The sequence below is a fragment of the Hemitrygon akajei genome, chromosome 7 (assembly GCF_048418815.1).
Source record: "Hemitrygon akajei chromosome 7, sHemAka1.3, whole genome shotgun sequence".
Classification (NCBI taxonomy): domain Eukaryota; kingdom Metazoa; phylum Chordata; class Chondrichthyes; order Myliobatiformes; family Dasyatidae; genus Hemitrygon; species Hemitrygon akajei.
The window spans coordinates 96,333,823-96,348,183 of NC_133130.1; the positions used below are offsets into that span (position 1 = coordinate 96,333,823).

The 14,361-nt window shown below is 37.1% G+C and overlaps 1 protein-coding gene across 5 annotated transcripts in view; it reads right to left on the reverse strand.

Moving 5' to 3' along the window:
* Window positions 1-14,361, reverse strand: part of atl2 (atlastin GTPase 2) — a 99,148-nt gene that overhangs the window by 32,209 nt on the left and 52,578 nt on the right. For all 5 annotated transcript variants that reach the window (XR_012099662.1, XM_073051504.1, XM_073051502.1 and 2 more), the window contains exons 3-8: window positions 11,328-11,462; window positions 7,685-7,789; window positions 7,248-7,298; window positions 1,929-1,985; window positions 1,041-1,133; window positions 197-335 (exon numbers count right to left, since the gene is read on the reverse strand). Coding sequence is in view for 4 of the 5 variants with exons in the window: in XM_073051504.1 (XP_072907605.1) it covers window positions 197-335; window positions 1,041-1,133; window positions 1,929-1,985; window positions 7,248-7,298; window positions 7,685-7,789; window positions 11,328-11,462 (580 nt within the window). In the remaining variant the exon portion in view is untranslated. The remainder of the gene's footprint in view (window positions 1-196; window positions 336-1,040; window positions 1,134-1,928; window positions 1,986-7,247; window positions 7,299-7,684; window positions 7,790-11,327; window positions 11,463-14,361) is intronic.

A 14,361-nucleotide genomic window follows, 5' to 3' on the forward strand; every position in this document is an offset into this window, starting at 1 on the left:
AGTTAAAAAACATTAAAATATATTGAACTTTTGAGTCTCATTCTTTTCTTGCATATACAAAAAGATCCAACAGGTGTCAAATATTTGACCAAATAGGGATATGGTAATCATGTCAACTGGTCTGAAAATTCTTCATCCAGCAAAAATATCTGCATGCAACCTATACACACAGGTTCCATCCAGGGGCTTTGAATACCTTTTAATCTCCCATCAAAACCAGGATTTGTAGCTACTTTCAGACCGGGATGAGGCATTAGGAAGCAGGTGATTTTGGCAAAACAGGAATGGATATGTTTTCTAACATTCTGCAACTCTTCATGTTGATTTTGTTTTATCTAAAGGGGAAAACAAAATAGCTATGGTTAACTAAATGTAATGTTCCCAACTTCATCTTTCTCCAGTTATTGCAAAAACAAAAATGTATCAATAGAAAAGTCAACCGTCGACGCAATGACTTTACATGGAGCGAACAGCTAGATTCTCAAAAATAGCAAAACAGTAGTGAAAAATGCAGTACACAGACGAAGAGCACATTGCACTCTTGACTTTGGACTTCAATTCCATTAATTTCAAATGGAGCCAAAATTAAGGTGTACACTAGACCCTGATGAATATACAGAAATATAGTATGAATTTTATTTATATATTGAGATACAGCATGGAATAGGCCCTTCAAGCTGCACTGCCCAGCAAACTCCAATTTAATCCTAGCCTAATCACAGGACAATTTACAATGACCAATTAACCTACCAACCAATATATGTCTTTGGACCATAGGAAGAAACTGGGGCATCCGGAAGAAACTTACAGTCACAGAGAGAACTTAATCTTAAAGACAGTGACTGGAACTGAAACCATTGCTGGTACTGTAAAGCATTGTGCTAACCACTACTCTACCATGCAGGAACAACTTAAATTGCTGGATTCCTCTTCAACTGTTGAGGAAGCTAAGAAAGGGCCAAATTGCATAGCACCATGATATTTACTTACAGAAACATTTAAAAGTGACACCAAACTGTAGATTACATTTAAAATCCTACCTCCAATCGTTTTTCCAAGAATCTCTTGCCTCCTTCCAGCCCATATGGATGCTCATAGGGATAACTCCAGTCTCTTATTAAAAACATTAATGTCTACATAAAAAGAATACAAAAGCAATTTCATTTCCATCTGATTTAAAACATGTATAAAAGGAATTTTTATTGGCAGAATTTCACTTTCTATAAGAGCACTTTCGACTACTAGTGTAGAAAGGGGCATCATGTTGCATTGTGTGTGAGTCAACCTTGTGGCAAAAGACTTAATTGGGCAATACTGCAAGAAACAGTGTTGAAGGGCAGGTGGGAGGTCAACAGTAAACCTGCTCCAGTTACTTTTAAGTGTAGTCTTTGTTACCAGATAGAAAGTGCAGCATGGTCCCTCAAATAGGGATAAAATATTCACTAGATGAAGTTGGTCAATGGATACACGTTGACAGGTAACAAAACTACCTTCCTCCTGGCGAGTGCCCAGGAACAGACAACTTGCTTTTATTGTCTCACCCGAAAGTCAAACCTTTGACAGTAAAGTATTCCTTAAGGATAGCAAATTTGTAAAGGCCTGGATAACAACCTCAATACAGGTATTGAACCAAGCCCAGATTACACAGAACACCATTAGTCAATGAATATCAAGGCTAGTTGATTATAACAAAATGTAAGCATTCGCTCTGCCAGTTTTACTATTTTGTACTTAGCAATCCAGAAATGTATCTACAAGTAAACCCCATTTAATATTTCAGAAAAACACTCAGTTCTCACCACTGCAGATTCTTGGGCACCCAAACTAAAATCTTTGATTTTGGATAACAAGTGGATGAAGGTAGGCTAGAACTGCAGTAATAAGAGTTTGATTTCAATGCAATCATATTTCATATAAGCATACTAAACCTGAAAGGGTTTTTGGGATACTTCTTCCATAGCCAGTCGACCATATTCTGTGAAGAGCTAAAGGACAAGAAGTTGGCACAACCAGTGAGTACAAACGTTAAACTTAGAGATTACAAATTGTAGTTTCAACAGACATTAATTAACAAAACAACCAACCTACCAAATTTCAGAGGGCTCAAAAATATGTAGATTAAAAACTATTAGGAATCAAGGGCACAGAAGGAATCCGTTAACCTATTAATACTGATTGAAATGGCTATCTGGAATAATCCCAGCTTCAGTGTACATTTGCAGTTCATGGTTGATGTTCACTAAATTCAATATGGGTTTTTGCCTCCAGTACACTTTCAACAAGTTTCTTCCCTCTATTTATCTTTTATCACTCCTGACAAGTCTCATTTCTCTGGACCCAGTAACCACAGGGTAATAACAACCATTACAGAACAGAAGATTGGGTGTGGTAACCACAGAGATGGGCTAATATGGAAGATTTCTGAGAATGCAAAAGGGTAATTTAAGTCAAATGAAGGAGCAAATTGTTTTGGACAGTGATAACAATTCAGAATCAGGAAATGCTTTGAAGAAGCCAATAATCTAAAAATAAATAGCTGGAGTCAGTTCATACAAAATACTAACAAGGAAAATATATTTGATTTATAGACATTCCCAATCAAGAGACGAAAGCCTAGTTAGTTCTGTAAACATTTCCCACAGCAGAAGAGAATCAAAAGCTTAGGCTAAGATAGAGAAAAGCCCAAGTGATGAGGCATGGTCACAAGAGCAAACACACGAGGATGGAATCCTTACATGTGCAATTAATTATATGTTCCCCTGTCTTGATTAGCTCAGTGTCAACTAGGATGCTACAGACTGGCAAGCTGGTGGGTGGAAGTGTGTTGGTGTGGCAACCAACAGCCTAACTGCAATGGAACAATGTTGGCAGAAATGTGCAGGACCAAGACTGGCACATCATTGCCAACCTACCTGTCAAATGTTATATGATCAAAAATGTTATTGAGGGAGAACAGAAGGGATAGGAGGGAGATGGGCTCAGGAAACAGGACTTAATTCCGTAAAGCTTTGAAAATGAACGAGAATCTATGATCTTTGCTTGAGTGTCAGCTCCAGGACTGGAATACCAAATTTTGGTTGAGATTGATCAGCTTACGTCTTGATGGGTTGTATACAATGCAAGATGCAGTGAATGGATAAAGAAAGTCTACTTGTGACAAGCAGTCAGTGGTGCAAGTGTCTATACAAGTGGAAACTGGCACATCATTGCCAACCTACCTGTCAAATGTTATGTTATGATCAATAACTTTGCAAAGTTTATGAACTTTGCTGGGGAGACATGTGAAGAAGCTGACTAAATAAACCAGTGAAGCACCTAGAAGAGAACACAACCACTTTGGAAATTAGAGCTCCAGAGGTACTTAGATAAATGGCCAGAATGGATGACTTGTGATCAGTGTATATAGGTCATGTGTTTTTTGCAGTACTGGGAAGATGCATGCATCAATGCCAAAAAGGCAAATAGTGAAAAGCATTGTAATAACAGTGTATGCATGAATGTGAGGACAAGGGTAAAGGAAATAAGTTGTTACATGCATTGCAGAAAGCATTTAGAAAGAAGAATTAATGGTATTATTAAAGCCCTGAAAGTAGAGGAAAGCAGGATGTGCACTTGAGTCAGCTTCAGAATCAGGACAAACATAACTGACTGAGCACAACATTTAGCCAATAACATTAAATGTCAGTAGAAGAGCAAATTACAGAATCTCAATTTTTAGCCCTGAGAGGCATAATATGCATCTTTGGGAACTGAAACACATGACAATGAAACTGGAAAATGTAATGATCTACCTATGAAAGCAAGTAGATAACGGAGGAATAGTGAACCTACATTATCTTTGGGACTGTGACCCTCTAAAAGGCACTGCATAGGCTGGATAGCAGGGAAGGTGTTTTTTTTTTAAAAAAAAAAGGATGCATCTACACTACACTTTTCTCCTGCACCACCAAAAATACCTTGTTCTATTAGACACACAAAATGCTGGCATCAGCATTTTGTGTGTGTTGTTGTTTGAATTTCCAGCATCTGCAGATTTCCTCATGTTTGTTCTATTAGACATTAGTAATGGGCTTTGAGTATTAATGACTCACTGGAATGCACATTGACAGAATGCTTGAAGCTGAGAGCTAGAAGATCCAGCTCATACCAGAGTGGAATATCCAAAAAAAATGACAAGAGTTGAAAACAGAACCTAAGCAAAGGAGACCAATAGAGAAGTAATTTGAACAAATGAGTTCAAGATCTAATGAGATCACAGCTGCCCCAAGAGAGAAAAGCAGTTCCAAGTAAATCTATGCCACATAATATTATAACATGCAAGTCCTATACCTGTAGGAAGATGGGACATTGTCTTTTATTTTTATTCTTGTACTTTATCCCTTTGTAACATTCTTTGAACTATGTCATTTGCACAAAAATTGCTCTTATAAACAGGTTGCTATTATTATTATTTTGCCCAAGATAACAGAATCCATCCCCCCTTGGCAACCCAAGAGGACAGAACCAAAGTAGTTACACCAGTCATCTCAGTCTCTAGCACTGATTAGATAACACACAGCATCTTTACCAGTTTAGATAATTTCATAGCCCTTGCAAGTAATACATGCTCCAATACAACTTCCACTGCCTGACCTAATGGAAAAACAATCACTTTTATGAGTATTCTACAGAAGCAACACCCCACCACCACCTGCACACACAAAAAAAGCATGAGACAGTGAGAAGCAGATCAGGAGGCAAAAATAGCAGGGCTGATGTCAAAGGGTACTTCAACTTCCCTAATATAGATTGTACCTCCTTAGTGCAAAAGATCTGTTGCCTGGACTTACAGAATATGTCTCTCAAGGATGGGCTGAGTGAGCTACACCTTTTCTCTTTGGAGCAAAGGAGGATGAGAAGTGACTACCGGTACATAAGATGTGCACAAGATGACGAGCGGCATAGAGTGGATAGCCAAAGAACACCCCCCCTCCCGGTGGAAATGACTAATATAGGGGTAAAATTTTAAAGATAATTGGAGGAAAGTATAGTGGTACGTCAGAGAAAAATTGTTACATAGAGTGGTGGGTCCTGCCAGGGATGGTGGTCAAGGCAGATACATTAGGGACATTTAAGAAATGCCTAGATAGGCACATGGATGATAAAAAAAAAAGAGGGCTATGTAGGAGAGAGGTATTAGATTGATCACAGAGCAGGTTAAAAAGGTTGGCTCAACATTATGGGATGAAGGGCCTGTACAATTCTACATTTAATGTTCAATCTGTTTCATGGAACCTGGCCACTGATACCAATCACAATTACCCATGGTACCTGGCCCTGGTTAAGTGGATTTTAAAAACCAGGTGGAATTAATTGTTGGGGACTGCCTTACTTTGTTTTTAAATAGGATACCACTGACTCTCAGATGGTTTTAAAATCAGATTAAAGGAATAGAGCTCTTGTGCCAAGCGTTACAAAAATTCAGTAGTATTACTGGCCACTCAGATTGGAATAGACATTCAGCACCTTTTAATCAGACTGAATATAGCTTTAAACACCTGTGGATGGTTGTGCCAATCTAGAAACAATGGTTTTTGATCTGTCAAGGAAGAAAGCAGATTTCTCTTATGAGCCAATGAATTGTTGTATGTGGGTCATGTTTGGCCAGTCTAATTTGCCTAGTAAACAACCAACAGTCTTGCAGTCTAAAGATGTGTAAAACCAGGGAAAATTAATGCAGATAAATAAACAAGAGCTTAAAGAAATTTCAGTCAGTTTTTGCTATTCGTTAGCATGATAGTGGTAGAATAGAAGTGATATCTGAAGGACTGGAGAAATAGTAAAGCTTTCCCAAGCAAACTCTTATTGATAGCCTCTTAAATTGGGAAAGATCGATCTATGGAAGCATCCATTAACAATTCTCCCATGTGGTCTACTAAAAAGCTTGACAGCTCCAAGGTACTGATGATTGACAGCTGAGAATTAAAGGATGCGACTCCCTCAATAGTCCTCACCTTGGCCAATAGTCCCAGGAGGATGAAAGATACCCCAGGAAAAGTGGTTTATGGTATTAGACATGAGTTTTGGACTAGACAATAACCTTAAAAATTCATATAAATCTGCAATTTGCATGCTCACATCTTGACTTCTTCCTGTCCAGGAGTTTCATAATATCCAATTCACATTTTACCAGAGATTAGCTCAAGATGCAAGTTACCACAACTCGACCACACTGCTGATAAACGATGTGCGATAAATGACCCATTAGTTCAAACGTAACATGGAGGAATATTTTGAAATTGTTATAGGAACTTTTTCCAATTACTATCGTCAATAGGAGTAAACTTATATACAAATAATGAGAGAAAGCATTATTCATAGAGATAGTGATCACACAGGGAAAGTATGAAATAGAACAAAAATGAATGCAAACTATCCTTAACTTGCCCGGGCAAATACTCTGAGACGATTCTCAAAGTGGCTGCCAGCCGTCTTACAGCACAGGGCAGCACAGTAAGTGGAGCTGCTACCTCACAGCTGCAGTGTTAGAGCCTCAACCACCCTTTAGCCTTCTGCTTCAGGGAACAAAAACCTAGCCCATGCAGTCTCTTATAATTGAAACACTCAATTTCAAGGAACATCCTGGTGAATCTCCTTTGTATCTTCTCCAGTGTAATTGTATTACTCTAACAGCACAGTGACCAGAACTGCAGCCTAACATTTTATGAAGCTGTGCCAAGATCTCTGTTCTATACTTTATGCCTTGCCCAAAGAAAGTATTCCAAATGAAACCTATATTTGGCAGTCAATTTAAATAATCACAGCAAGCTCATGAATATCATACTTAAACTGCTAAAGCATTGAAGGGGTATTTTGTATTTTAAAAGTTTTCATAAACAAGGAACTCAGACCCAAGAATATTTCAATAGTTAAAGAAACTAGGATTTTATATAACAACGTATGCATAAACCAGTTCTAGTTTGGGTGAATACTACTGGAATGGGAACACGATGGTTTTCCTAACTAACCAAACCATTGTGATGCTTTGGTAAACCAAAGAGCACAAGATCCAAGCCCAATATTCACAGGAAGTGAAAAGGCCACGGAGTTGATGAGTGATATTATCAGGTAAACACAACAGGATTAATTACAGGAATTTGGAGACCACATACAGGTATGGCTGTTGTAACAAAATATTAGAATAGAAAAGCCTAAAACATGATATATCAGAACGTTCCTGCAAAAAAAAAATTAAATGAGTACAGTACCTGCAAGTGTTGCAGATCATCTTCCTGAATGTTCTGAGTCAAATTGTATACCTACAAGGATTAAAACATTTTTGTAGAATCATAACAGTCTAGGCTGTTGACCTATTGCCCATTATTTTACTGGCAGTTTTTCTGGATAAGATAGTTCTGTCTTGATCTTTTCGCTTTTATTGCAAAGCTAATTTTTGAAAGTTACTATTTATTTCCTTTTCAACCAGTACATTCCAGATTATTTTGTATTACTAAAATACATGCGATATGTTCTGGCCAACTACCTATACACATTGAAAACTGATCAAGATCACTTCATACAGTAGCAAGCATTATTCTACCAAAGGATAGCATTATTACAGAACATTAAAACAAGTTTACAGAAAAAAAATTGTCCAATGGATGTGAACATTATTACCATAAGTAGTTTGCCATTTGACCATTACCTGAACAGAACTTGTCATGGTGCTAAGAGCAAACACAGTAGCACAGTCTCTTATGGTTGACTGGCTGTCAAAGGCCCCCTGAGTATCCATTAGAAGGACTGCAACCTGGAAGAAAATTGTTTCAGTTTGAATCAGCTGGGTTTTTTTGGTTTTTTAAAAAAAATGGCATTCATGAATACTGCAGAGTACATTTCAAACACTTTTGTAACAGTTAATTCCAGTTAATTGGGCAGCATCAGAACCATTCATTTTGGCCAAAGTTTCATGGTCATGGTTAAAAAGGTATAAAAATGATAAGTAACAAATTATTGACTTAAATGAAATACAGAACAAATTAGAACACTACTAATGCTGCTACAGTACTACAAAACTGTATTAGTTCCTAATGGTTATGGATGGAGGAATTCTTCCAGTGTACACTGCAGTGTTCTTTTGCAAAATCGATGCAATCATCTACAGATAATGAACAGCCTTTATACAATGCTATTGACAATTGCACACCCAAATTTGCATTTTCATTAAAATTCAAGATGATTGTCAATAACTTCAAATTCTTCATAGTTCCTAACTTGAATTATTGAAATTATTTCATTTTCACTCCAAGCTATTTTTTGCATCTCCAAGCTTGAATGCTTAAAGCCACTGAGCAAAACAGTTCTGAATTGTCTTACTGCTTATTTCTGACCAACTATCAGTGACAAAAATCACAGTATTTGAAAACAAACACACACAACTGATGCCATTTAAAAACTGTTTGCTCTAAGCATGGTGTAGTGTTTAACAGCCATACAACTGCACACAACTGACACTAGTTAAAAACTGTACAGCAACAGTTCCTGTTCCAATTAAGTGCAGTGTCCCAAATAAACAAAGGGAATCCTAGCTAGTTTTTATCAGTTTTTGTTCAAGAGTTGTCCCAAATTAGCAGCTGCCCCAATTAACCAATTAACTGTATTTTCAAGCCTGAAGCAACATAGCTGCGAGAATTACAATGGCCAATAGTTATGTTGACACAATTAAAGAATGTCAAAGCTGCATGCATCCAATTGATCTTACAAAGTAGCTATTAGTTCCAATATTCTTGGGAACATTATGGCTTCCAATTATTTAGCCACTTGGCATTTCATATTTGCTTATATATTTCATCCTCTTTCTCCTTTATTTGATTTATGCAAGACATCCATATTACATTGTTCCGTTTATTCTTTATTTCAATTTGAACAGATCCCAGTTGTAGACCCTCTTTCTTAAAGAACTGCATGGCAGTTTAATGCACAGTAATTCCAGCTTCATTTTCACCTCCATGCTGCATGACCATCTCAGCCATCCATCATTTAGATGCCCTCAATGTAGCCATATTCCACTTATTCCTTCTACATCCAATACCTTCCCTAAACTTTACTCCCAGTTTCTCTGTAATTTTTTGGATATCACACCGCTGGAAAGATGAGTTACCTTTAAGAATTATTTTGTTTATACTTTCATGTTTTATTATACCTCTGCTTTATGGCTAAATATTCAAATATTTGTCTTTGTTCTCTCTTCAAATATTTATTTACCACTAGATACCTGAAACCACGTTACCACTCCACCCTACATTTTCAGCAGTGACAGTCAGAATTGCGTGCCATTGTTTGTAGTTACAAATTTATTCATTGCAGAGGCTCTGACATTTTAAGAAGGGTACCAAGGGGTTAAACAGTTCACCTTAGAAGAGATGCAATTTCAAGCCGACTTGATGGAACAATTAAAAAAAAAAGAGCAGTCCAGAGAAGTAGTCAAAGGAAAAATTGTTCTCATTAACAAAGGGAGCAAGATCAAGGGGACAGAGACTTATGGCTACAGCTTAAAAAACCTAATGGCAACACAGGAGAAATTTTAAATACAGGTGAGGTGTGTCTGGTACTCCCAATGTGGTCTCCTGTACATTGGTGAGACCCATAATTCCACTAAAAGCAGATCTCTCTGGAGGCCAAACATTTTAATTCCATTCCAACATGTTGGGCCATGGCTGCCTCCTATGCCAAAATGAGGTCACCCTCAGGGTGGAGGAGCAACACATTATATTCATTTGATAGCCTCCAACCTGATGGCATGAATATTGATTTATTTTCAGGAAAAAATACTTTACTCTCTCTTCCCTCTTCTATTCCCCACCCTGGCCCCTTGCCCCTTCTCACCTACTATTACCTCCCCCACAGTCCCTTTCTTTCCCTTTCTCTGATGGACCATCAGATTCCTTCCTTTCCAGCCCTTTACCCACCTGGCTTCATCCATCACCTTCTAGCTGTCCTCCTTGCCCACCCCTCACTTTTTATTCTGGCATCCTTCCCATTCCTTTCCAATCCTGAATCAAGGTCTCAGTAAGAGACGTCGACCGTTTATTCATTTCTATAGATGCTGCCTGACCTGATGAGTTCCTCCAACATTTTTGTGCGTGTTGCTAAGACTATCCCTTACTCAGGTAAAACCTGCCTATGCAATAAACATCTTCAAGTTTATTTTTAAAAGCTCCACTTAATTCCACTCTACATAGTATGGGCATATAATGAGAATACAAAATTATTGAATGCTTCAGATCAACAGCATCTTCAATATTTTGCTTTTATGCTTAAGTGGAAAGCTGCATTCAGTTTTACTCCTCCAGCTTTGAGGATAAGACTTCCTTAATTATGGATCAGAAGAAATCGGTTTGATGCAGCAACCAGTCTTCACATAAACCAAGTGGGCATCAAAAGCCACAGAGGCTTAATGAACACAGTACATACAAAGTTCTCTCACCTAGATTTCCTTTCACACTGAAGGTCACTTACAAATTTCTAAACCCTGGATTACAGAAGCCTATAGTGGAAACTCTACTGGTGACTTGACAAGTTTAGGATCTTCCCTGTACAATGAAATGCTACCCTGGCTGCAATACATGAACCATCAACGGAATAATGCAAATAGATTTCAAATGCACATTTCCTGAATAACTGTGAACTTACAACTTCAGATATAGTTTAAAGATTAAAAACATTTTTTATAAAAAACTTACACATTTACTTCACACGCATACATTTATGTAAATCCTTGATCTCTTATAATCTATCTTCTCATGGTACTGGCACTTAAAATTTGCCTAGCTGCACTGCACTCTATAACTAACACTATATTTAGAATTCTTAGTTTTTTTCCCCTTTCATTCTACCACAATATCATTTATAAAGGCAGCCCTTCCCAAATTTGGCTTGGCTTTTAAATTTGCCCTGGCTGAGATGAGTCAGCATAAAATTAAATTCACATTAGATTAGAATACACTGTAAAGTGAATATGTTTTTTTTCTAATTATCCATTGTCATCCATCAGCTTTTTTCGTTGGTAGTTGGTAGGGGGTTGACTTTTATTAAAAATTTCTTTTATGATGTATGACCTATCTTTAAATTTTTGATTAGAGTGGTATACCTTTGTGTTATGCTATAACATTTTGATCAATTTTATTACAATATATGAATGTATACAAGTTATGTTGAGATGTATTTATGTGTTGCACTCTGTAAATCTTTTTTTTCTTCTGAATAAAAATATTGTAAAAAGAAAATACACAAAAAAGTGTATAAGAGACTTGATCCATGTCTTTTGTATAGTTCAATGCTAACCAGACCTGTTTCCCGTCAGATTTGTTGATCACAAAAACTTCACTCCAAAGTTGTATACCAGTAGTTTCTCGTTCACATCCGCCTCGCCAGGTAAATCCAGTCAGTGGTTCTTCATTGCCACCTAGCCAAGTGCTGCGATCCTGTATAGAGAAATATATGTAACTTACACAAATTGTGCCAAATATTCCACAGATTGCTGCTAAGTTATCCCAATGTATCATCTTGATAAGTTACCTCAACTTCTGAATTCTAATCTATTCAGAAAATTTAACAGTTGCATATACACAGTACTCTTTTGATATACAGAGTGTGAACAGCTACTTGTTTATTGTCGTGCAAAGGAACCTGCTGTACTCAAATTTCACAAGTAAGACATTTGAATTAATAAATTTTGCATTATCTTTTCACAATTTAATAAAGTTTCCCCTTCTGTTGTTTCTCCAAAATTATTTATCCAAGAATCAAACAATCATTCGGACACTTTGTATATCACGAAACTGTAAAAGTTTGAAGAGTTCAACATTTGATCATGGGATAAAAACTGGTTTGGAGAAGATTATAACTTTAGAGTTAGCCATTGACTATACAGTAAATGTTCAATACTGGCTTAATAGTTTAACAGCTCTTAATGTAAAAGTGACATTTGTTACTTCGCCATGACCAGTTAAGAAACTAGACCAGTAAGACTTATCACCACCTCCATTAAGCGTTGACATTGCTTTCATTTCTTCCTGCTGCAAGAATATAGTAGCAGAAGGGCTTAAAATGATGTCTGCTAATCTACAGACAAGCTTCAATTTCTCAAAGACAGAAAATCCAGATTAATTCAAGAATTTGAATTATAGTCTCAGGAACATTAACCACAAAACTACCCAATCATTACAAAATATTTGTTCACTAATATTCTTCAAAGAAGAGTCTGCCATCCTAATCTGGCCTAGTACAAATGCGACTCCAGACCCAAAATGGCTTCTTAGCTCCCACTTAGTTCAGAAGAATCAAGTAAAAATATTTAGACAGTGTCAAGCATACAACAGCACAAGTTTTACTTAAAGCCAAATCATTGAACAAAGGCTAAAATGGTAAATGGTGCAATCCTTATAAAAATATTCACCCCAACTTACACAAATTGCGCCAAATATTCCACAGATTGCAGCTAAATTATCCCAATATATCATCTTGATAAATTATCTCAATTTCTGAATTCTAATCTATTCAGAATATCTAACACAATGTTCAAAGGTTTATTATCAGAGTATACAACTCTGAAATTCTTCTTCTCCAGATAATTGCAAAACCAAGAATGGCAACACGATAATCAAGCCCCAAATCTCCCCCCCCCAGACAAAAATGGAACAGAACGCCGCCCCAAACCCCTCTCTCCGCACAAACAAAAATGAGAAAGATTGGGTGAAAAACTCATTAAAAACTGTTAGACTGAGAGAAAAAAGTCAAAAGTCCATAGTCTAATAGCATACCCATATACAAAACACAGGATTTTAAAACCTAGGCCAGAAAAATCCACTTTAAAATTGCAACTTGACATGATGAGTGAATAAATAATGATGAATCCAAGGTAAATCAATTTTAACCTTTTGAAAAATACTTCTTAAAGATACCTGAAGGAATTCAAAATTCCTATTTGCAGAATGCTTCACTGCAAACTAACCTGCAAGGAAAATGCTGACCAGTGTACTTAGATAGATAGATAGATAGATAGATACTTTATTCATCCCCATGGGGAAATTCAACATTTTTTCCAATGTCCCATACACTTATTGTAGCAAAACTAATTACATACAATACTTAACTCAGTAAAAATATGATATGCATCTAAAATCACCCTCTCAAAAAGCATTAATAATAGCTTTTTAAAAATTCTTAAGTAGTTTACTTAAATAGATTGAGTCCTAACCCCGGCACTTTAACATATCTTACTCCTGGCGGTTGAATTGTAAAGCCGAATGGCACTGGGGAGTAGAAAAGCAAATACAAATACCGGTAAAATAAGTATAAAAATCCTATACAAAACAGGTTTGTATTTCTGCTCTTACTAAATTAGAGAACTTTAGTAAAGAAATAAATAATGTATGTTTCATTGCTGCTGAAAGAACTAGACTGTATATCCATCAATCTTCTATGTTACTCCAGAACATACAGGCCATATAAATCAAACTAGCCTAAAGTTAATTAATGACCCCTGCATCACTAGGAACATTACTATTGACCGTCATGCCCCACAGTCTGGAGTAGATGAAGCAGAGCCAATGTTCCTGCTGCACAGCATTATTTAATTGCTGCTACAGGAGATGCATAAATGTGAGAGATCAGTTGTTAGATCAGTTCATTATGAAAGTCCCATGAACTGTGCCAATGAAGAATGGCTATTGGGAAAGGTACCAGAGGACAAATAGCATTACACACAAAGAACTACCATCACAGGAGGAAGAACACACAATATCTTGCCAAATTCTCGTTTAGGGGAAAAATAAGTTGATTGTCAACGTGGAACACAGTAACCTGCTTCTCTAGAAAGACTGCAAACGATAATTGTGTGTGCGTGTGTCTGTGTGTGTGTGTCTGTGCGCGTGTGCGTGTGCGTTAGTTGAAATGCTGGATATACAGTACAAACTCATTAGTTTTGGAAAGCTTTGACTTCTGTACATGCACTTGCATCATTCAAAAAGCAAGCACGCAAGCTGTGTGTGTAATGCAAAAATCACATTAACAGATTAAACCTTCCAAAATAAAAACACACAAAATGCTGGTGGAACACAGCAAGCCAGGCAGCATCTATAGGTGTTCAAACCCTACACTCGGTCCGCCAGAGAAAGCAGGATCTCCCAGTGCCCATACATTTTAATTCCACGTCCCATTCTGATATGTCTATCCATGGCCTCCTCTACTGTCAAGATGAATCCACACTCAGGATGGAGGAACAACACCTTATATACTGGCTGGGTAGCCTCCAACCGGATGCCATGAACATTGACTTCTCGAACTTCTGTTAATGCCCCTCTTCCCCTTCTTACCCCATCC